Source organism: Peromyscus eremicus, chromosome 1, assembly GCF_949786415.1.
Source record: "Peromyscus eremicus chromosome 1, PerEre_H2_v1, whole genome shotgun sequence".
NCBI lineage: Eukaryota > Metazoa > Chordata > Mammalia > Rodentia > Cricetidae > Peromyscus > Peromyscus eremicus.
This window is the reverse complement of record NC_081416.1, coordinates 11,851,713-11,877,417: the sequence shown is the minus strand read 5'-3', so window position 1 is coordinate 11,877,417 and position 25,705 is coordinate 11,851,713. Positions and strand designations below refer to the sequence as shown.

The window sequence follows — 25,705 nt, the reverse complement described above, 5'->3', positions numbered from 1 at the left end:
GAAATGGAAAGAAACTGGAGAATGTGTCAGGGAAAGAGAGATGATAACAGCAGACATGAAGTGGAAAGCAGAATAAAATAACAAAACTACTTGCAACTAAAACTTGAGAATGTGAACAAGGATATTTAAACAAAGCCATGATTTGGTCAGAATATCACTTGCCCTACCGAGCAGAGAACAGATAGGAGTCAGCCTTACCTCTTCCAGTTGCACCATGAGAGTGACATTGTGTCCTTGTTCTGCTGTCAGTTTTCCATCTGCCGTGACGATCCGGAGCCCTCGAGGAGCCTTCCCTGGACACTTCTGTGGTTTGGCAGTATACTGTTCTCTCACCCCATCAGTACAGTTATTGGAGACCACCTTCCTATACCTAAGTAAAAAAAAAATCACAAGTCATACATCAATTCATGTAACTCTTACTACTGAAAATTTAAACTAGACCTATATTGTAGCATGGGGACCAATAACTTCCTAATTGCCCAGGTTTCATGTTGCTAGCCGTACTTGGGATGATTTATATAAAGTCCCTGTTATTGTAGAGTGTCCTCCATAGGTTTATTTCTGTGAATGTATGGTCCCCAGCAGGTGGTCCTGCTTTGGGAGGTAGAACTTTTTTGCAGGCAGCCTAGTTGGAAAACTCTCACTGAGGGTGAGCCTTAAAGCTGATAGAACTCTTCGTTTCTTGATCAATCAAGGTGTGAACAAGCTGCATTACAAGCTCCTACTGCCATTTATTCCCTGACATAAGGAACTATATCTCTCAACCTGATAACAAAAACAATGCTTTCTCACCTTAAGCTGTTTTTAATTATATATTTTGCCACAAAGAAAGTAATGGACCCAACATCAGGAAAAACAGACCAAGAAAAATCTACCTCCAATTAGCATTTTCACGGACTTTTAAAAACTATATTTTTATTTTATTTATTTGTTTATTTATTTGTGTGTGTGTGTGTGTGTGTGTGTGTGTGTGTGTACATGAGTGTATGTATGTGTACCACAAGCAACCTCCTGTGGAGACCAGAAGAGGGCACTGAATCTCCTGGAACTGGAGTCACAGCTGGTTGGGAGCCACCTCTCTAGCTTATCATAAGCTTCTTTTAGTCATCTACTCAACAGATGAATCATTTCTTCATTGGAAGCTGTGAAATATGCACAGAGGTGAAAGACATGGTCTCTAGTATCACTATGTTAATAAGCAGTTGAAGATACATAAAGAGATAATTTAGATGATAATTCAAAGAATACATAATTATGGACTAGAAAAAGTACTCTACTCTGCCCCTTGTGTACACATTCCATGACACCCAGTGAGACATCTATGATGGCAGATAGTCGCAAACTCTGGAACTAGTACACTTTTTTTCCTATAAATGAAGATTAATTTATAAATTAAGCATAACAAGCTACTAAAACAAAAACTAATGGTAAAATAAACACCTATAATAAAGACTGTCATAAAATTTGTGAGAGCATGAGTTTTCTCTCAAAATATTGTGCTCACAACTTTGATGATGATGTAAAAAAAGATGCTATGTATATGATGAGATGAAGTTATGAGAGTGATGCAGACATAGAGAGGCACACAAAGTTGGGCAAGAGTTGATACCAGAAATCAACACATGAACCATTCACCCTTGTGATTTTCCATCTAGACTGTAGTTGAGCCTGGGTAGCTAAATCTGTGGATAAGGGAGAGTAAGGATAAGTGTATATAGTATACAGCTATTTGCAATTCAGAGAAAGGATAGATTATTATGCATATGTGACTCAAACTGAAGCTAAGGGTATCAGTACCAGCAAAGAGCAGGAAAAGATGGCAAGATTTGGTAGTATCTGCTCATTCTTTCATGAATGTCTATTCTGATTAAGCTCTACCAGCCTTATTCTGAGAGGCTTAACTATTTGCAGACTGAGTAAACCCACTAGACTATTGCCTTCATTCTTAGCTTAACCTTAACAGAAACAATAGATCACTCTACAAATTTATCCTATGTAATTCATTCTATCTGTAGTAAATTAAGTCTATGTTTTTATGACAGCATCCTTAAGAATTCTGAGGTTCTATATCACCTACTGTAGTTTGTGCAATGAGTACTTTAGTCGTGTGTACATGATTTCCCAAACCTATCTTTTTATGGTTAATACAGAGTCCCAGTTAGAAGCTATTATACACAGCTTTCCACTGTTCTAGATTAAAGGTTAGAGAGTAAATCTTGAGACTGGCATAGATAACATGTAAAAGAATGAACAAACTTAGCTCCCTGTTAAAGTCTGTTCATTATATCACTGATAGTGGACTGGACTTAGCCTGCAGGCATTTTTCTAATCTGTTGATACCTAGCAAATATGCTTTCCTATATGTGTATGGCTCCAGATTGACTACTTAAAACTAGGGCTGAGAAACAAATGAGATGCTTTTTGTTAAATATCTTCATACACTGTGGATTAGGATTAAGTTGATAATTAACATTTAATTCACCTTGTGGTATAGGTACAAGATTAAGTGAATTAAGGTACAAAGATTAAATCGGTAGATGCCCATGAACTATTACCAACTATTTTATTTAAAAATATTATGACTTCACCTTCTCACTCTCAACCTGTATGGCATCCAGTCAGCCTCAGGATATGTTGAAAATCCCCTAAGCCACTACTTAATGCTCTCTACAAACATTATACCTCCTTTATGCCTCTCTGAACTCTTTCTCCCAAGCAATCTCATTTGGCTCCAGCCAAATCTTACTCACTAATCCCTTAGAAAGTATTAGTTTGTTCCTCCATGCTTCACCTGCTGCCTAGAGCTTACCCACCCTTTACAAAACAGTTTGCCTCTTACTCTTTCAAAAACAACTTCTTGACTAGAATGGGAAAATAGCAACAACAAAAATACGAATTCACATTTATAGAATTATCCCTGTGCTCTTGTTATGGTACAGGCTCTCTGCATGACTTCCCTCACTTATTTTCAACATGCCTTTAGTGAGGAAGCCATTGCTATCATTCCCAATATGCAGATAGATTATCTAGTATTCTCAATATCATGCAGTGAGGGTCCTGGACCACTGGTCACATAAGCATATTCTTTCTGTTCTACTATATTTCACTGTTGTGGTGGTATTGTGTTCCCCAAAACCATGACCATGCCTAACAGTGACTTTAAAATCTTCAAAAAAATGACAGGATCCCACAACAATGATTCCACATGGACTATGGTAAAACCATTAAGCTGATTAACACCACGGAAACATCGACTTTGGACTACAAACTACTCAGGACAGTTTTGAGATGGCTAGCTGAAATGATCCAGCCTGACAGACTACTTGAACAAGGACTGAGACAAGACCTGCACTTTCTCATTATGCAGAGACTAGACAAATGATAAAGGATTTGACAATTAACCCAAAAATTTTCTTTTCAGAATCCCCTAAAGATACCTTCACCCTAGAAAGAAAAAGTAATTTTAAGAAAACAACGCCCACATTCCCAAGAGGTGGAATGGGAGGTTTTTGGTCGTTTGAGTTATGGATATTGTCATTGTTTATGATGGTTGGTTACAAGTTGTTAATTGTTAATGGTCAGGAAAAAAGCTAAACAAGGAGATTAGATTCAGAGTTTTTGTTTTAAAAAAAGAGAATATAGATAAGAGGTAGATCATCAAATCTACTCTGAGAAAAAAGATAAAAAAATAATAAGATAAATGGGTAGATAACAGAATCTACTCTAAAAAGAAAAAGAGGAAGATATAAAAATGACAAAAGGTAGATTACTGAATCCATTATAAAAAAAGAGAGAGAATATGAATATAAGATTTAAAAAAGGAGATTATGGAATCTACTTTTAAAAAGGAACTACTTGTTTTAAATAAGATAAGTAATAAAAATTTTTTGTCTGAGTTTATCAAATGTTACTGGACTGGACATTGTTAATATATATAATGGAGTTTTTTGTCTGAATCTATCAAATGTTAATGGACTAGACATTGTTAATGTAAGTTTTGACTATATATATTGATTATACTTATTAGATAGTTTTTCTTGTATTAGTTATAAGCTTTTTAAATTTTAGACAAAAAGAGAGGAAATGTGGTTGTATTGTGTTCCCCAAAATATTGTGTACCCTAATAAACTTATCTGGGGTCAGAGAACAGAAAAGCCACTAGATACTTAGGATAGGCAGTGGTAGCACACACCTTTCATCCTAGCATTCCAGAGGCAGAAATCCATGTGTTCAAGCATACAGCCAAGCATAGTGACTCACGCCTTTAATCCCAGAAAGCGAGCCTTTAATCCCAGGGAGTGATGGTAGAAAGCAGGAAGGTATATAAGGCATGAGGACTAGAAACTAGAAGCATTTGGCTGGTTAAGCATTTGGCTGGTTAAGCTTTCAGGCTTCGAGCAGCAGTTCAGCTGAGATTCATTTAGATATGAGGACACAAAAGCTTCCAGTCTGAGGAAACAAGGTCAGCTGAGAATTTGGCCAGGTGAGGTTAGCTGTGGCTTGTTCTGTCTCTCTGATCTTCCAGTGTTCACCCCAATAACTGGCCTCAGGTTTGTTTTTATTAATAAGACCTTTTAAGATTCATGCTACACACTGTCTCTTTAAATGGAGTGAGATTGATCTTCTGACCTCCTAAGTCTTAAGGATTTATTTATATGCTAGAATCTCTTGCATGATTTTCTTCCTATCTGTGACTTTGAAGTGTAAGCTCTTTGACAGTCTCTTGGTATCCCAGATATATGCAAGGCTAGACAACAGGGGGTGCTGTGGATATCTATCACTCTATATGCTGTGAATGTGTTGCTCTGATTGGTTAATAAATAAAGTGCTGATTGGCCAGTAGCCAGGCAGGAAGTATAGGCAGGACAAAGAGAGAGGAGAATTCTGGGAAGTGGAAGGCTGAGTCAGGAAATGCTGCCAGCTACAGCCACCATGAGAAGTAAGATGTAAAGTACTGGTAAGCCACGAGCCATGTGGCAAGATATAGATTAATAGAAATGGGTTAATTTAAGATATAAGAACTAAATAACAAGAAACCTGCCACAGCCATACAGTTTATAAGTAATATAAGTCTCTGTGTGTTTATTTGGGTCTGAGTGGCTGCAGGCCCTGGCAGGACTGGAGATAACTCCAGCTACACAGGGAGTGCATTCTGGCATGATTGTATCAGCTTAAATGCTGAGATGCCTGTAGGGTAGTAGGTTATCACCATTGGCTTAAACACCTCATCACTGATAAAGGTGTGTGGATTCCATCCTCTCTTAATTGTCCCACACCTAAGGGTTTAACATCTGGACCAACAGGGGACCTCCAAATCCTTTCATTAGCATTAAGATCACTGTCCATTGGAGTGGTGTATTGTCATGTCTGAGGATTTTGAATACCAATTTAGGTGTTCATTAGTATAGACTGGCATTAAAAATAAGAGAGAAAGAAAATCAGGGCAGGTGAGAAAGATTGAAGAAAATGAAGTAAAGAAAGAAACACTAGTGTAAGTATTGGAAAATGGCAGCATTCTGGTACCAGCAAAGGTGGGAAGAAACTGATCAGCAAGGTCTTCTGGGATAATTTTGACATCTCAGTGTGTTTAACTGCATAAAAGTTGCCTCCATGTTTCAGCAGCAAAGCTCTGTGCAAATGGAAGGTGGTGAGGATTTTTAATTACTTAGTATCTAAACACACCTGTGGCTCTGCCTTGGCAAGCAGCTATAAAGCCTGGGCTCTTCATCATCACTGGCATCATCAGAGACAGAACTCTCCTTTTGTTTGCTGCTGTTTTGACCAATCATCACGCAGGCTTTCCCAAATCCTGTAGCTACAGGACTCTACTTAAATCCAAAGCACGAATCTATCCCTCTGGGAATCTGCCACAGAGAAGACTATTGGCGATTTTTTTTTTTTAATGCTCATTAAAATCCATTCTGAAACCATTATATATCTTGGATGAAAATGGCATCACATTAGCCCTACCAGACCTGTCCCTGAAATTTAGAAGAAAATTGTGTAGAAATACAGAGTTAATTTTCTCAAGTAAGCACACACCTGCTTTTTGCATCACAGAATGGTTCTATTTTCATCTCAGCAGCTGTCCCTGGGTCTGAGTTACATAAATGAATAATGCATTTAATATGTTATTAAATGGGGATGCTACCTCCATAATAACAAGGCAACTTATGATTATGTTGGACCTGAGGTCTGAATATTACAGGGATGCATTTAGTTGGTAAAGCATTCTTCAATCTGCCACAAAGAAAAGTGCTTTGTAATGGCAAGGGAGTCTTTTTTACAATTACTGAAAAGGAAACATTCTGTAAATGTGCCTTTGATATTACCTGTGGCTCATCAGTAGACAGTGTCTTATTACTCCAACAACCCCAGTTCCAGCTATTCTCTTCCTTCCCATCTTGATATGCCTCCCTAACCTTCTACTTTGTACTCATACTTTCCTTGATTTTTACTTTCTATGCTGCCTGACAGTCTTAAAAGAAGGCCGTATATTGTCTTTATGAAACTGAAACTGGAAAGAAACAGTAAAAGAAGCCATAGTCCATGATTTTTCTTTTCTTTTAATTTTATAATTTAATTTAATTTTACATATCAGCCATGGATTCCCCTGCCTGCCCTCCTCCTGCCCTCTCCCCCCTCCCCCAATCCACCCCCCATTCCCATCTCCTCCAGGGCAAGGACTCCCCTGGGGATTCAGCTCAACCTGGTAGATTTGGTTGAGGCAAGTCCAGTCCCCTCCTCCCAGACTGAGCAAAGTGTCCCTGCACAGGCCCCAGGTTCCAAATAGCCAGCTCATTCACTGAGAACAGGTCCCGGTCCCACTGCCTGGGGGCCTCCAAAACAGTTCAAGTTAATCAACTGTCTCACTTATCCAGAGGGCCTGATCCAGTTGGGGGCTCCTCAGCTATTGGTTCATAGTTCATGTGTTTCCACTAGTTTGGCTATTTGTCCCTGTGCTTTATCCGACCTTGGTCTCAACAATTCTCAATCATATAATCCCTCCTTTTTCTCGCCGACTGGACTCCTGGAGCTCTACCTGGGGCCTGGCCGTGGATCTCTGCATCCACTTCCATCAGTCATTAGATGAGAGTTCTAGCATGACAGTTAGGGTGTCTGGCCATCCTATCACCAGAGTAGGTCAGTTCAGGCTTTCTCTCGATCATTGCCAGTAGTCTATTGTGGAGGTATCTTTGTGGATTTCTGGGGACCTCTCTACCACTTTGCTTCTTCCTATTCCTGTAGGGTCTTCATTTATCATGGTCTCTTTTTCCTTTTCTCCCTCTCTGTTCTTGATCCAGCTGGTATCTCCTGCTCCCCTAAACTCTCCTTCCCTCGATCCTTGCTCTTCATTATCTCCTCTCACATCCAGTTTGCTCATGTAGATCTCATCCATTTCTCTGTCATTGGGCACTCCCTGTGTCTTTCTTAGGATCCTGTTTTCTAGGTAGCCTCCCTGGAGTTGTGAGTAGCAGTCTAGCCATCCTTTGTTTTACATCTAGTATCCTCCTATGAGTGAGTACATGCCATGTTTGTCCTTCTGAGTGTGGGTTACCTTACTCAGAATGATTTTTTCTAGATCCATCCATTTGCCTGAAAACCTCATGATGTCATTGTTTTTCTCTGCTGAGTAGTACTCCATTGTGTATATGTTCCACATTTTATTTATCCATTCTTCAGTTGAAGGGATTTTTCAATTCAACATTTGTCCTGTGTGTTTGTGGCTATGTTAGTGAACTGCAGATGTTTACAGCCTGTATAATAAGATGACATTATTGCCTAATCTTAGCATATCTTGATTCAGTATGTCTTTATTCTTTAAATCTATTTTTAATTGATAGAAAAACTTTATATTTATGGGCTATAATATTACGCTTTGATCCATGGAGACACGGTAGAAAGATAATCAAGATAATAGCTAAGTCCTGTATTTCACCAACATATCTAATCTTTTGTAGCAAGAATGACAAAATTGAGGATCTTCTTTTTAATGTTTATATCCATTGACAAATGTTACTCTTACCTTTAATCAGAGAAGCCCCCCCCTTTCCCCAATGAACTCAAGTGATTGTGAGGCAGATTCATGGATGTACTAGGTGCTAGGAATAAGTGGCAAATGAGTGCTTGACTCTGAAGTAGACCTTTGTGATATCCCAGTAAGTCTCATAAAACAGTGTAGAAGAGTGAAGGAATGTAAGAGCTAGAAGACAGACAGAACTTCAAAATGCTATCTTCATGCAAAATAAATCCACCTAAATCACTAACTCACATTAGCTTCCAGTGTCTGTACTGTGTCCCTTTAACACTTGGGTATGGATGGAAGAGGGTCATTGAAGACCCTAGCTCTAATTATGTCTGATAGATTCAGGACAATAGGGCACCATTGCTTTGCAATGAATACCTACTGACTCTATAGATAATAATAATACATAACTCAGCCGGGCAGTGGTGGCACACGCCTTTAGTCCCAGCACTTGGGAGGCAGAGCCAGGCAGATCTCTGTGAGTTCGAGGCCAGCCTGGGCTACCAAGTGAGTTCCAGGAAAGGTGCAAAGCTACACAGAGAAACCCTGTCTCGAAAAACCAAAAAAAAAAAAAAATACATAACTCTAATGGATAGTTCTAACGCAGTGGCCAGTCAGATAGATAATCCTGGTTAAACTAAATGGGTCACAAATAAAACCCAAAACTCATGGATTTGAGAAGGGGATTGACGGAGATGGTGAAGGAAGATTGGTAAGGTTTTGATAGAGGTAAGGGAGGATTGAAGGAGAGAGTAATATATAAAATTTATATGTGTTTGGGACCATTTAAGAACAAAATTAATTAATGAAAAACTAGTTTCAAGAATATTTTAAGTATGTAATATGTAATCACTAACTATGGTCAACATGCAGTGCAATGGATCACAACAACTTATTTCTTCAAACTATTTAAAACTTTGGGTGCTTTGATTAACATTTGCTTTTTAACTATCCCTCTCTGTTCTTACAGCCTCTGGTAATTAACTTTTTGTTCTCAGCTGCCATGAGATCAAGGGCTTAAGATGTCACATATGAAGGAGATCATATAGCATTTGTGTTTCTGTTCCCAAATTGTTTCACTTGGCATAATGTACTTGACCTCCAGTCTGTTGAAAATGGTAGGGGTTAAGTCTCTTGATTAATTGATAGTTTTCATGTAGCTCACAATTTGTTTATTAACTAATCTACTGATGAGTATTTAGCTTGTTTCTATATTTAGGTAAATTGTGATTTATGCTTTAAGTAATCATGATAACACAATTTTCCCTTTAGTATCACACAATGCAGTAATACCATTTCTGTATATCCTTGAATTATTTGGGGGAAATTTTATAATTTATGAATGTCCATAAGTTGACCATAGGAAATTCTAATCTGAAAACTTTAGACAGCTGTTTGTTTTAATTTTAACTTTCCCTGGTGATTTTAACTTGCAAAGGCTAAGACTAGTGTTTTAAAATCAAATTGTTGCATTTAAAATGAAAGCTCTCAAGAACATAAACATGAAAAATTTAACCTCTCTAAATCTTTAGCACTTTTTCCTATGACATAGGGACAGACAATTGCAGAATATTTTGGTAAATTTCTGAAAGAATGAAATAACTAAGAAGATGTACTTTAAACATTCTTAGGACAGAGGCAGGCTGGATGGCTCAGTGGGCAGAGTATTTTCTGTAAGCATGAGGACTTGAGTTAGAATCTTAAGCACCCATGCAAAAAACAGGCATGGGTTGTCCTACACAGTCTGCAACCCCACTGACAGGGGCTCACAGACAGTTGGGTCTGATAGCTCAGTAGAGAAAGATTAGCTGTCTCAAAGCAACAGAGAAGAGAAAAACAGAAGGAAGATGCCCAGTGTCTTGCTATGGCCTTCACATGCATTTGCATAAGTAGATACACTGCACACTCATGTGAATATAACATACACACACACACACACACACAGATGTGCACACCCCCCACACACACACTATAGCAATATTGTTTTAGAAATTATCAAATATCAAAATATTAAAAGTTAGTAAAAGGTTTTATATATATTAAATATTAGTTATTCTTTTTTAAAATGTAAGTCCTTATTGTAAAGACCATCTTAAGATCAAATCCAATCATGTCTATAATTTCATAAAATCAATCAAAATTTCTATTCAAGATGTTCACATTAAAAAAAAAGTTGAGGTTCAAAATAAAGGTCCATAACCTGACCTCTCCTTGATTTTCCTTGCTTCAGCTCTTTCTGTTGCAGAGTACTTCCTATGCTAGGCAGTGAGAATGCTACCTGATTCCTTTTACCTGTGTTGAACACTCTGAGCAGGATGTTCTATCCCCTGTCATTCATTCTGAGCAGGATGCTCTATCCTCCTGTCATTAAGTGACTCATCCTTTCAACTTCAGCTCTGATGTCATGTTTTTCTGCAAACTCACTTCTTTTCATTGGAAGTATTTATCTCATGTAAGGACCAAAGTAAAAGTACAGCTCTAGGTCTTGTTGTCCCCCAGGTGGGCTATACTGCCACTGAACAATGATGGCTACAATGCAGTACAAAAATAAAGCAGTTCCAATGACTGGAATGCATTTTGTGCCTTTCCTTGAAGGGTGACTCTAGACTTATTGCAGCAGGGGAAAGAGCAAGCCTTAGGGAAAGGGGATGAAGGCTAGTGCTGAGTGGAGTCTGTGACAAAGGCTTGAAATATCCCCAGACTTTAGGAGGGTAGGTATACAATGAGAAAACAGCAATGTGTACATGTTCATGACTGTAAATGAAAGGAACTGTATAATCAGAGATCACTGGCATCAGGGAGCTGCAGCTACAGTAGCATGGCTTGGTAAGCACGACTGAAGCTGTTTATTTCATCCTCACGTCCAGAGAGACTGAAGGAAGGCAGTGTGGTGAGGACACAGACTGTTTCTTTCTCTGTGAGGATGGAATGTACCTGGTACCCAAGGTGGCAGACATTTTTGGCAGCTATTTTCAATATGCATATGCAACCAAAAATGGGCATTTATGCTTTAATTAGGATGTAATGTGACAAGGCTTTACTAGTAGTAAAAATGTGTCCACAAGTTAATAATAATCATACATAGCAGCCATGCCATCTCTATTTAGAAAGAATGGATTTCTGTGGCTCACAGAGGCTTATTTTATCATGTTATTGTTTGTTTGTTTGTTTGTTTTTCAATGCAATAACTCCCAGGACTTTTCCTTTAAACCAAGCATTCAGACATAGGAATTGAGGGCTTGATATGAGCCAGTCAGGTCTAGGTGAACAGTTAGTTTTATTTGTATTAAATAGTACAGAAGCACAGCTCAATTTGGAAAGTAAACAGAATTCAGCTTAATTTTGAAGAAAGGTTTGATGAAAGAGTTTTTTATGGACACACTTAACTAAATGACTTTCTGGAAATAGTCTTGAGTGGGACTCCCCAAATCCACCATCTGAGTCAATTTGTCCAACTAACTCTGATAATGTTTTCCTTCCTCTTGAGCATAAGCAAACCAAATTTTACTTTTGAATCATCTCAGTTAATGAAATGCCAGTGATGAAAGCTTCTCAAAATATCAGCTATGGTACCTTTTTTTTCATAACAGGAAAAGGAGAGATAGATTATGGAGCTTGCCCAAGGTCACACAATAAAGTAGCAAAGCCACAGTGTTATAAGGGAATCTGCTATTCCAGGGTTATTGGTGTGGATAGGAGCAGTCACATGAAAAAGTGGGTCTCCATAATGGTAATATGCCTCTTATGCATTTCCCAACTACTATGCCATCCCATGAAAAGATGAAACACTTCATTCAAGAGACAACTTCATAGCATGTAACAATTATTTTGTATTCACTGTGAGTCTACAGGAGTCTTGGCTAGGAAACAGCTACACAGGCTCCTGCAGGGATTATTCTATAAATAATGCAAGTGATTTCCTTTCCATGGACTTTCAATGCATGCACTACTTTTAAGGCTAATTATTCTCCTTGATGCACACTGGCAAATCTTACAGAGTGTAGATCAGACAGAACATCAGGATCCCCACAGGTCACCTGGAATAGTCAGTTGGGATACCCGGAATTTCCCCACAATTAGACTAGAAATAGAAATTTCATGGGAATAGCACATTACCCAAGGTCTGTGTCTATGGCTGGTGGAGAGAGGATTATATTTATAAACACAATACTTTAAAAATATCTCAGTATACTGTAATGATATGAAAGTGATTCTTTTACTTAAATGTATATGTGGTGTTTTATTTATGGACCTATTAAATATTTTTTATGTAGATACTTCACTTACATGATTTTTTAAGTTATTTTCTTGAGTAAACAACCCTATTACACATTAAGCAACTAACCATGAGCAACACTGTTTGAATATTATTCCATGAGGGATTAATGGCTCCTATAAAAGAAAGCTCCATAGACAGAGATTCTATACACATTATTTTGAACACAGTTTGAAATATCTCCAACTTAATATCAAGAAGAAATCTGTCCCTTAAGAAAGTTGCCTAGCTTAGAAAAAAAACAATCCCATCTCCACTGTAACATGAAATAAGCAATGTCTTAGTAAATTTAGCAACTTAAATTTTCAATATGCTTCCTGGTTCCAAAGAGTATAAACACGATATTTATAACCAAATAAGCTTGTGCATTCACAATGTGAGATACATAGAAACTTTGCTGGAGGGAAAATAAAAAAGGTCAGAGGAGGCTTTAGGGCTATCTGATTATTTATGTAAAAGAAACCGATGAGTGTGGATTTCATTTTATTTGAGACAAAAGAACCTTTTCAATAATCAAGCAAGCTAGTTATCTGCTCTGTGTGGTGCCGCTTCTGGTTTACTGTGAGTGGTACATCATGTCCTAATCAGGTGACTTTATGACAGTGTGGTGGCACATTACTTCCTAATCACATGACTTTATTGGCCTTTGGAGATCCCTATTTCTGGTTTAGCAGATGAGAAACTGCAATGTAGACTAAATATGTCACTGACACAAACACTATAGTGGCCATTAAGGATCATGCATGTCTAGACTAAACATTCACAATAAATAAAAGTTTTTTTCTTCCTCTTTTAATCCTCTAGTCTAGAGAAATGATTAACTGGTAGCTATAGGTGTGATCTGTATTTTGTCATGACTATCTCCAGGGTTTTAGGCTATATGTTCTCTGTACAGCACTGCATTTAATCACAACGTAAAAAGGAAATTCCCATGGGTTAAGAAACCGCGGCACACAGAAACAAACCGTATGTATGCTAAAGATCACCACAAATAGCAAGACACCCCTCCTTTGAACTAAATCAAACCTCTTGATCATATTTAACTCTCAGTGCATTTCAGGCAGAGAGTCTGTTTCTGCCTCATTGCTTGAATTCTGGCTATGATAATGTGTGGAAGTTGTAAGAACAAAAGAAGAAAGATACAGGGAGACAACAGTGGGAAACACAGCCGAGAGTTGCTGATGGGCTGCTCTATGTGTGGACATTAGAAATCCTGACATCACTGGACCAAACCACAAAGATGGAGGACACCTAGGTTCAGTTTCACTTATTTACTTCACATTACAACCATCTCTTCTATATCCTGGCTATCAGCTTTAAAAAAAAAATGTGAAGCCAGTCACCTCTGTATAGTCAAGTTGACTTTTTTAAAAAAAAGTTGGTATCGCCTCAAAATAACATTTTTAGTGGGCATAATATACTATGCTGAAATTTTCCATCCTGGGGAATTGAGTGAACCTTGGAACATTGTTCTGTACACAGACTAAAGAGCTTATTCTAAAAGCAGACTGACTATTTATATAGAAAACCATTTATAAATAAATAAATAAATAAATAAATAAATAAATAAATAAATAAATAAATAAATAAATAAGGAGCGCAGGCTTCACTTCATGCTTCTGAGTGTGTTCTCAGAGGTGGGGTGCTCAGAGATTTGCTCATTAGCCTTAGCTGTGATTAACCTTTAACTAGAAGACCTCACTAAGCTCATGTTCCGAGTGTATGTCTGCACTCTATGCTCTGCAGCCAGACAAAGGGTAAAGCCATTAATTATCTAGGAAGAAACAGGTAGGTCAGCCTGCTCTGTCAGGCTAATCTTATGGTCTGGAGTCTTCTGCATTTCATCCTGCTATTCCCAGGCTGCACACTGACTAGGCCTGAGGAGAGGTGTTAAAGGTAGTATTGGAGGGAGTTAGTGTCAACTTCTTACTTAATTCTAAAATGCTTCCAAACAATGGTGTGACATTATTCTCCAGAAAATAACTCATGTGGATCTTGCCACCAGGGTCAGTCTTATTATTTATTTAATCTGAATTGACCTTTCTCAACTGTTCAACTTGGAAAAGAATCATAATTCCCCTTCCTTGCAGTTTGCCTTGGCAGAATTCACTGACATTGGATTTTCAAGAGGATGATAGTAGATTGCCACAAATCTCTGTCTGTGGGACTCCTGGGCAGCATGTGAGCAGGACCTACTTTTTCATCTTTGTGGGAGAAACAGGGCAGTGCCATTTATGTGAGCCTAAGAAGAAACCAACTGGCTGAGTGTAATTTGCTCTGCAAGTCAGAAGAAATACTTCCAATTAACAAAGAAACCTTAATTATCTTGGAGTGTTTTGAATAATAAGGAATGTGGTAGAGACTGTTAATTGTAACTTTGTTTATAGTGGCAGAAAAAACAAAAACAAAAACAAAAAACAGAATAGCCCAAATGTTCATGAAAAAAATAATTAAATAATCCATTAGTATTTAGTAGGATATAATAAAAAAGGGATGAAAGCATCCTAATCTATTCAGATTTGGAAAGATGCTTAAGATACACTTTTGAATGAAAAAGGAAAATTAAAGAACATCATACCTAATAGCAAATCATAAGACAACAACATTCCAAGTTGGATTTATGTATTTTTTGAAGCAATTAATCACAGAAAAATGCAAAGAAGTGTTTGGAAACCTACATAATATACAGGTCACAGCTGCATGGGAAATGGGACCAGGATTGAGGTGATGAACTAAACTGGATTTGTAAATATAGAAAACATATCTGCATATTTCTTTTGAAATTAAATATGAGAACCAAAAATCTTAAATAGCATGCTACACAAGCATGAGGAAATACCAGAGTTCAAATTCCCAGCACGTATAAGAAAAGCTAAGCATGGTGACACATCTCTTTAAGCCCAGCTATGCTAGGGTGGAGGCAGACAAATCCCTGAATCTCATTTGCCAACCAGTATAGCTGACTTGGTGAGTTCTATATTCAGTGAGATATACTATTTCAAAAAATTCAGTGAGAAGCAATTGAGGAAGACACATGAGTTCAACTCCTGGCCTCCAAAAGCATGTATCCCTATAACCTGCACCTACACACATACATGTCACACAAACACACATGCACGCCAAACATTTAATGGCAGCAATACAGTGACAAGAAACAATATTCTATCAAGAAATGTATTGTGTTATGGGAAAACAAGTCTGGTCTTTGATTAGAAGGAAATATGTCGTATAATACTTGCTCATTAACATAAGAGGTTGGCCCCTGAAGGCCACTACCACAGAAACTCACCCAGTGCTGTTGAGGTAGCTCTGTCCCACGCTGCAGTCTTTTGATAGTGAGGATGGGTTGAACCAAAAAGCTGGCAGGCATTGCCCATTACTATGTCTCTCATAGCCATAGTCACTGTTAGGGAAATACCCAAGATAAAACTTTTTGTCAGAGGCAAACTTACTCAGAACTATTTCATTTTAGACCATAACCAACTTCTAATCACTCAATAAAATGAGCATTTCCTAAACCAATGTTGTCTAAAAACTAAACATTTTTTCTAGACTTTATCCATTACTCAAGAAAAAAATTCATAGAACCAATATTCCCACTTAAATGCCTTTAAGATATAGGAATGATTAGTTCTCATGTAATTAGGACCAGTAATTAGGAACCTGACAGTGTCAGAAGCTTGAAAACATCATTGTAGAGGTTAACACAGCCACATGTGGCACAGTCCCCATTACCAGTGATGTCTTTGGGATGTTCTTCCAAAACATCTGGTTGTAACAAGCAGAGCACAGCCAGGTTTCTCTGTGTACAAGCCATATGCTTCAGAGTTACAGCCAAAAAGAAAATGCCCTTCAGGAATATCTCAAGCACTTCCCCAAGGAAAAGTTTTGTCCTCCACAGTTAGCAGTGCCAGTTGGTACTAACTGCCTAAAATCTTGCTTCTGCATTAAAAATGCTCAAAAGAATTTTCTCTCAGCCTCTATTCATTCTTGTTTCCAAGGGCTTCTAATATTCTTGGCATCTGGAAGATGAAACTGGGCATAGAAAAGGACAACAAATTGTACCTCCACATGCACAGACAAATCACAGGCAGCAATGGGCAAGCATTAGTATGAATTGGCCCATCTTTGTAATAGAGGTGAGATACTGGCACATGGTGTGCATGGAGGGAGAAATGGGCTCAGCCTCAGGGGCCTGTCATTAGGCAGCTGGAACTGAGAATTCTGTACAGACCCTCTGGATTAAGGCCTGGTTCAACACAGCATGAATAAGAAGACTACAGAAGAGCCTCTTCTAGAACACCCAGTGTTCCCCCCAGGGAAATATCTTACAGAAGCTGGAGAATGACAAGGAGCATCCAATGACAGTATCTTTCATTAGATTACTGTCAGATAAGATTTGTAGAAAATCCAGCTACTAACAGAAACCCAACAAGGGCATGGTGAGCCTTCTTTAATATTTTCAGACACCATGCAGTCACAAAACTTCCATTTGAGCAGTAAACCTTACAGTAGTACTATGTAAGACTCATGTTCTACTCTTCAGAGCACTGTTCAACCTGAGGAATTGGTAACAGACTCCAGTCACCATTGAATTCAAGGATCTGAACAAGATGGACATGGAACTCACTCTGTAGACCAGGCTGGCCTCAAACTTATAGAGATCCACCTGCCTCTGCCTCCCAATTGCTGGCATTAAAGGTGTGTGCCACCACTGCCCTGCCTAGATTTTTCATCAGAAGAAAATTTTGCTCTTTTTGAAGAATGGCTACTTCACAGTGCCATAGCTCTTCCAGTGATGTACTATGCTGACTTCCTTTGCAAATTCTCCTTCAATATAATAGATGATCAAGAATTGGCTAGGCTTCAGAAAGATGAATGTGATGGATGACTTAAAATCTCAAGGTAGGTATTCTTGTGAGTATCTTCCTGAGTGTCAGTCCCAAGGGCAGGGCAGAGATAAAGAACTTTTGCTGTTGCAGTTACGGAGCATTGACAGAAGTCCAGATTGGGGAAGCCCCTCTAGAACTCCCATGAGTTCCACTGTTGATGAGCTCTGATGCCCTTGGGCTAAGTGCAAAGAGCTACAGTGCCGTTTCTTGGTTTTCCTTGTTCACCAAAAGAGAAAGCAATGGTGGGTTATTGGTTTAACAACTGGCAGACTTTCTTGGCAACACTAATTCAGGGAACATTTCTAGTGGTCTGCCATTAGAGAAAACTAACTTTTCTGTGATGTGAGATACATGTGTAGACACTGTCTCATATAAATCACTCATATTTTGATGACTATACATAAATGAGCTGTTATAGGTATACAACTAAAAAATGATAAGAATGAATAATTTATATATGGTTCAAGTTTTGAGTGTTTAGCATTTATATAAATATATATTGCTTCTTCTAGTATATATTCTGTGATAGATAAGAAAAATGTAAGAGGAAAGAGCAACAGAAAATGTGATTATTAGTCTTCATCAATAATTTTTCAATTTCACCTGAACATTAAACACTGACTAAGAATAAGTCAAGAGAATTGTTAGCTCTACAATATAGATTTGTGCTTAGCTAATGTCTTGGAAGAACGCTACAGTTCTCTTTAGTTGATACCTTCCAGAGTCTGTTTCTCCAGTCTAAATTTAGCTCTATAACCACTCAGATTACAGGGTCAAATCAGTCCACTCTTGCACTGAGTTTATAAATGTCACTCTCTTAAGCTCTTATAAGCTGGTGTTAGTTGACCACCACAGATTGAAAACTTTCAGGGACAGAGAATTTATATCTTTTGAGGTTATTATGCCTACCAAGGATGCTATATTCTAGGAAGATTTTATGTAGCACATAAATGTATTTGCCCCTGAGAACTCCAATTACTATTTCCCATGTAGCTATCTAAAGCAGCTCGAGATAGAGCTGACCTCTCCTTTTTCATTCTGAGAACATATCATCAATATGAAGATAATTGCCAACCATCTTGTAAGGCCTCTTAAAACCTAAACACAAAACTGCTGGTTTTTTAAAACATACAACCACATAACTAATAAATACCATGATGCTGCCAAGAAAGAATTTTATTAAAAACATGAAATCTACCACTTAACCCTAGGTATATTATCACTTTCTCAAATCTAAGCTTTTATTGAGGCTTCACGGATGTCATACTACTGAACAGCCTTCTGAAATTGTTATGGAAGCTCACCAGTCAAAATCCGCCTCTGTACAAACACAAGGCTCAGACTCCATCGCTCCTGCATATTTTCCTTGCATACACTTTCGCTCAGATTTTCGCTTCTTATATATCCTTTTGGCTCCCATGATGCATGCTTCACCCTGTAAGGAGAGAAATATGACGCAAAATTGGAGCACATAGACTTCTCCTATTGCATAACAATGTGGTTTGGAGAGATGTTCACAAACTTTAATATAAGAAAGATGTTTTGGAGTCCAATTTCTGATATTGGTATTTTCCTTTTGATGTCTATTATGAAGTATGAACACAAAGACAGCTCCAATAATCAATGAAGATTTTTCTAATGATAGCCATAATATCTTATATATTCAGTAAACTTTTTTTTTTTGCAAAGTGTTAGGCTTAGTGCAATGAAGGGTACACGAGAATGTAAGGTAGTCTGTAACTAATAAATTGACTGCTAACCTATAATGATTAAGTTCAGTTTTCCTATAACAAAATACTTATAAATTTGGTCATTTATGAGCCCATAAAAAAAATTGTTAAGAAATATAAATACCCATTTTATCTCAATTTGTTATTTTTTCTCCATAACTTTTTTTTTCACTTCATAAATTTATTTGTCCTTTTTATTGAAAATAGATTTTTCATACAATATATTCTTTTTTTTTAATTTTTATTTTGCAATACAATTAAGTTCTACATACAGGCACAGATTCCCTTGTTCTCCCCCCTCCCGCCCCCCCTCACCTTCCCCCCAGCCCGCCCCCCATTCCAATCTCCTCCAGGGCAAAGCCTTCCCCACAGAGTGAGATCAACCTGGTGGACTCAGTCCAGGTAGGTCCAGTCCCCTCCTCCCAGGCCGAGCCAAGGGACCCTGCATAGGCCCCAGGTTTCAAACAGCCGACTCATGCAATGAGCACAGGACCCAGTGCCACTGCCTGGATGCCTCCCAAACAGATCAGGCCAATCAACTGTCTCACCCACTCAGAGGGCCTTTTTTATCACTAATTGTATGACCATCTACCAGACAAGTAAGAAAGCCAAGTTCAGTCTTTTTCCAATAAACAAATAAAAGCTGGAAGTATCACAATGTGTATGCATTCCAAAGAGAAAAACAGCAGCAATTGGGTGAAAATTCCATTGGTTTGCCTCTAAATAGAGTGTGTGCTCCTTGTTAATGCTGCATCCACTATCAAATATAGCACCTTTGTGTTTCTGAAAAATCCAGGCAGAATTTTTAAAATGTATTATCCTCTGTCCTTACTGAGGAAACTTACTTTAACTGACTCCATTTCACATCATGAGTAAATACATTACTCACTGTATGGAGTATAAGGTGTTTCACTTCCTGAATATTGGCATGACTTCTTAGCAGGTATTTCTACCATATACTTTGAATAGCCTGCAGATTGATGTCTATCTTGGGAAATCAAAAAGAGAAACTCTCATCCAAGGATTTTGATCTGAGATGAATAACTGAGAGGGATGATGTAGGACAGTTTCCTAGTAGCAATTTCACATTCTTATGCTGTGAGTATCTTGGAGGAGGCAAGAGCCACTATATACCCCTAAGGAATCACAAAGATGTGGAAGGACTTCTTTGGCATCACTCACCCAGCATTGGTTGACTATTTTATGCCTTAGTTCTGTCTGCATTGCTCACTGAAATTGAGGAGCCGTCCCTCATTCTGTGTCTATTATGCAACCCTATGATATGCTCAAATTACATTTGCATCTCAGTGCTGAGTTGATATTTCATTTTGAGGTGTAAATCTAAGCTAAGCACATTTGAATTTTTATATCATTATATCTTAGCATAAAAAAACAGAAGCAACTTCACAACAGGATATAAATGTTGAGTTAGATTATTCTGTGAGACATAAAACATGGAAGAATAAAATGGACATTGTGGACTTGAGAACTCCAATTCCTAAGCCGTAAGGAGTAGTTGTTTTTCCACACCTTCCCTGCTTCCTTCCCAGGGTTCAGGCTCATCTCTCTCTTACCTGGCTGTGTAACTGCCAGGGTCTGTAGTCTTCTTCAGCACAGCGTCTATCAAAAATGGACTTGTAATCCACTTTGACCAGCTGCCATTTGGAGCGGTGGCTGAAGTGTCCAAATACTCTACAGGGTTTACAGTGATAGATAAGGGTCACAACCATAAAGACAACAAACAGTATAACAAAAGTTTGTATTAAATTGTCTGCTGTGAAGATGGCATACTGCTAGCCACATTACTCGGATCACATCTCCTGTCGAGCACATTTATGAAGAGGAGACTATCACTGACTTCACTTTGCACATGGATAAATTGGGGCTCAAAGATTTTTCTCAATGCAGACATGACAGTCATATCACTAGCAACTAGGAAAGCCAGTTCCCAAAATACTTGATTCTAAGCCACAAGAATGGTTTAGAAAGTGACTGAAGAAACAACCACAAATATTGTATTTTAGGTGGTCCAACATAAACTTCTAGATTCTTTTGTTAATATATCTGGTCCAATGGCTTTCATATTCTTTTGCCTTCTCATCAGGCCCTACAGAAAGTGGACAATAAGACCAAGTAATTACAACCACTCTTACCTTATAAATCCTGATCTCATGCAGGAATTCAGTTAGTATAGGATTTAGTCACTAGACATAATGTAGACAAAGGCTACAAAGTAGCCTTTCAGACCACCTTTTCTGTGTGCAAAACAATATTGTGAAAACCTAAAGGTTGAATAAAAGTGAGCTACTCAATAAACTTCTAGTCTAGCTGTGTTTGCCATGTACAAAACTGAAAGTGTGGCTACTGAGCATAATAGATTTTTCTTGTCTTTTCTCAATTTTAAAAAGTGAGGAGGCTTAAATGTATATCATTTTTTCACTTTGAGTTTGACATTTTTACTGATTTCTGGTTAAATTACTTTGGAATTATCTATCTTTCCAGGTTTTCCATGGCCAATTTTCTAAGAGCAGGGAATATCACAGTTTCATATTTCAAATTCAAAGTTCAAGTTTTGAAACCGGTAGTCAGTTAAGTCATTAATCAAGTCTTTCATGAATGAATGATTATTACTTTCTCAGACAGGAATGAAACAAATTCAATTTTTCAAAGCCAGTTGCTCTCATGGTTTCCTTAATACACCTCACAATTATGTAACACAAACAGTCAGGGATAAATGAAATGCCATGGTGTTAAATGTCTAGAATTTTCTACAAATCCAGGTTGCACAGCATTATTACACTTTTAAAATGCATAGCTTTATTTTCTATTAAGAAAGTTCTTATTAATTTACCTAAACTGGTTAAGTACAGAAAGAAAAGATCACAGCCTTTCCCTACCATCCCTCAGCCTGCATCTTCAAAAATGCTTCTCATTCTTTTTCTTCTTTGCTGGAGGTTGTTGAAGTATGATGTACTAACATTGCTAACAACTTCCAAAGTAATAGTAACAACTCCAACAGGCTCAGCTGCAAAAGACCTCTCTAGGTGATAGTAAGATGAGATTACACCATACCACTTACGTCATGATCAGTGTCTCTTCTCCAGGCTCCCCCAGAACTCCATCCACAAAAAGTGGAATGGATGTGAAACTGTATTTGCTCCAAGATCTCCCTTCATCAAAACTCAACCTAATGGCAGAACAGTTTAACAGTATTCACATCTCAATAACAAATTGAGACTTCATTACAAATAGATATACTTAATTATATCAAAAGGCAGAAATAGAGACATTCAAGCTACTATGAAAAGATGTGTTGGGGTATAAATAAGGGAGAGTCAAATGAAATGGGAATAATCTAATATCAGGAAATAATTTAGAAATTTTATAAGTTCTGACACCTCATGGGACTGTCTCCAAATCTGCAATGTCCTGTTGGTGGTGCTGGGCATAGAAAGCTTTGCAAGTTTGACAAAATCAAACAAATCTATCTCTAAGTGATCAACTCATAAGCAAGTCCCACTTACATTACATGCATCCTTGCTGACCTCACTGAATGAATGCATATGGAAAAATGGGCTGATTAGAGCAAGAGAAGTCTGCATTTCTGCTGGTTTGTTATAACATAAATGCCTATGTTCTCTTCAAAATACATGTGCTGAAAATTAAATCACTAATGATATTAGGAAATAGATACTTGGGTAAAAGTGAGATCCAAAGGGTAGAGTCCTCAGCAATGGACCTGTTGTCTTATAGAAAAAGGCTTGGACTACCCTGTCCTTTTTGCTATGTGGAAACAGGCACTATTTAGGAATCTGAAAGTGAAAGTGTATTGTTCAGAAGAAATGGACTTGGCCAGCACTTTTGTCTTATACTTCTAGTTCACAAAACTATGAGAAATCAATTTCTGATGTTCATGAGTTAACTTGCTATTTGGTAACAGCAGCCTGAGCACTGACTGAGACAACTGAACAGGAGGGTGTGTTTCACTCTTGTCTTTCTCTGTGGATGCCTTTCCTCCAATCAACCTTTGTTAGTCTTCTGCAGTTTTCTCCTAGAGTCATTAATATAATCAAAGATGGAAGGAAAATCATGTTTTTGACTTGCACAAGCTCATTAAGCAGTGGAACACTTCTAAATACGGATGAAGAAGCCTGTTGGAAACCCCTGCAGACATTAGGCCTTGCACATTCATCAGTACAAGACACAAGTAGATTTGAGGACTGTCACCTCATAGGAAACTAAGGAAGTCATACAGGTGGAACAGGATAAGAGCAGAATAGTCATGAACTGCAAGTCTCTGTGTGGGATGCACAAAGCTGTGTAGATACTAAACTTCATGAGATGTTGTTAGGGTGAGTGATTGCAAATAATGCCTGCTGCTCAGAGATTATGAGAGAGTGTGAATGAGGCTGTTCAGGTGATGGCACTGAGGAACTAAGGAACTGATGCAGGCATTGTCACATTTGAAAACCTTAATGCAGTTGTTCTCTTAGAAGAAAAAACACCTGCCTATCCTTCTGTTTGCTCCCCAACTTCCCCTTTCCAAAAACATAGGCCACAATCTTATTTCAACAGAACAAACATAAAATAATGTGGTAGTAGATGATGGTAGTTAGAATAAACACAGTAATAGTGTGAAGGCTGATTCAAAGGCTGGCCCAGAAAAACGGCCATATGCATTTTCCTAAGTCAGAAGTACCCTTACCAAAGGTGTCGAATTGGGAGAGACGTGTGTTTCATAGCAACCAGAACTCCACCTTGATCTAGGTACAAAATACTGTGCTCTTCTTCAAAGATCTGGATGAGAAAAACAACACACAGGCACACAACTACATTACATCTGCATCTGGTGTCCCAGGTACAGAGAATCAGTCTATGTAGGAAGATTAAAATCTCTCATAGAAATGGGTTTCCCTAAATCTTTGAGAAAATGTAATCCATAAAACAATGCTTCTTAATATGGACTACATCTACCACTGATACTATATAAAATAGTCTTATAGTTCTATAAAATAAATTTTAAGCATGAACAGCATATATTCATCTTTTTATCCTCTTATATTTGTGGCAGTACTTATCAATTCCTATTTCTGAAGATGATGTTAGAACACTAGGAAATTGTAAATAGTGTACATATATAAATAGAAGGAAACTTGGAGACAGTTTAGTACAATAGTCTCACTCATATACTACGATTTGTAGACTGAGAATGCACATATAACAATGGGTAAAAGTGAGGCTCACTGCACTGCATTGCCCTCTTCAGATATAATTTTCTAATTATCTCCAAATTCCTACACTTGATCACAGAGATGTTTTCTCATTTGACTCATGGATATCCTTCCAAGTGACAAACAGTTCTAATTAAGATAAAATCCTTAACTTTGGTCACATTTAAAATTGAGTCTTTTACAAGATGTGGAGAAATGAATCAAATGGAGAAATTCTGGAAAGAGTCTCTAAATTTTTCTATATAAAATGCATTCTGGGTTCTCAGTTAAAATGTTATGATGGACTCACCTGAAGTTATACTACAGACATAATCTCTCCCTTGTTTAATTATTTTTAGTAGGTCTCTCTCTCTCTCTCTCTCTCTCTCTCTCTCTCTCTCTCTCTCTCTCTCTCTCTCACACACACACACACACACACACACACACACACAGAGACAGAGACAGAGACAGAGACAGAGAAATGCATGAGGCCAGAAGAGGGCACTGAACTACTTGAAGCTGGAGTTACAAGTGGTCATAAGTATCTGGATGTGGGTGTTAGGAACGAAACTTGGGGCCTCCAAAGTGCAGAAAGGAGCTTACCCACACATCTACTCTCCAACCTCATTAATTCTTATGCCCAATATATGACCTTAGCCTGTATAAGGAGAGAGTTCTATGCCTTGTTTAGTGTCAGGAGAAAGAAATAGAATCCTAACATTGTTCCCCCAAATTTTCCTTAGGATTGTCCATCTTCCTTCAGACCCCAAAAATTTCTCCTCTGTCCTCTTTTTTCAAAATATGAAAGTACCATTGAGGGCTTAAAGCTAAGATAGAGCACTTGGCTATCATGTTCTCCTCTCTCTTCTCATGAAATTTCAAGCAAAGTGAGCTCCTTGTTAAGTATGATTACCTGTGCATTATATTTCAATTTATATTTCTAGCTATTGTATGATAATTGAGCACCAGAGGCTTATTAAAACATATTTATTGAGGTGTAACAGTCATACAGTAGGCTCATACCTTGTTGTGATAGCTAAACTTCATTAAATGCCTGTTTTATCAGCTGTCAGAATCTAATTTTCATTCAGAAAGGTAAGAAGCAGTTAAGCTAAGTGCATTGGTTTGAAGTGACTCCATTTGTATTTATTGACCATATGCAGTCTGATAGTTATTACTCTGTCATTTACACGTGAGATTTAAACATCTCAGAACACTACCTTGGTAATGGCTATTTTTGTCTCTCTTTAAGGAAGGAGAATTTATAAAGACAACTAAGCTTTATATGTACAATCCACCCAGAAGGATCCAAATTTCTTACATAATAGATTCTGTGTTCCCATTTTCTTTTACATAAAAATCCTTTCCCACTTGATTTCAGATGTGTTTATATATAGACCCTTGATAAGAAATAGCTTTATCAAAGGATAAAAGCATCAATCTTCATTGGTTCATTTCAAACTTGCATTAAAAGGAGAAAAATAAATACATTATTCATGTCAGGTTATGCACAATGCTGTCTTTAGGTTTCTAGATTTGAAATAAATTGAACTATGACTTAGAACTAGAGC

The 25,705-nt window shown here is 37.8% G+C and overlaps 1 protein-coding gene across 1 annotated transcript in view; it reads right to left on the bottom strand.

Annotated features, from left to right (window-relative positions):
* Positions 1 to 25,705, bottom strand: part of Sorcs1 (sortilin related VPS10 domain containing receptor 1) — a gene marked incomplete at its 5' end in the record, with an annotated part of 425,698 nt that overhangs the window by 60,673 nt on the left and 339,320 nt on the right. The window contains 6 exon segments of the mRNA XM_059253740.1: positions 199 to 370; positions 15,592 to 15,705; positions 18,499 to 18,629; positions 20,499 to 20,616; positions 22,004 to 22,111; positions 23,630 to 23,721. Of these exon segments, the coding sequence (XP_059109723.1) occupies positions 199 to 370; positions 15,592 to 15,705; positions 18,499 to 18,629; positions 20,499 to 20,616; positions 22,004 to 22,111; positions 23,630 to 23,721 (735 nt within the window).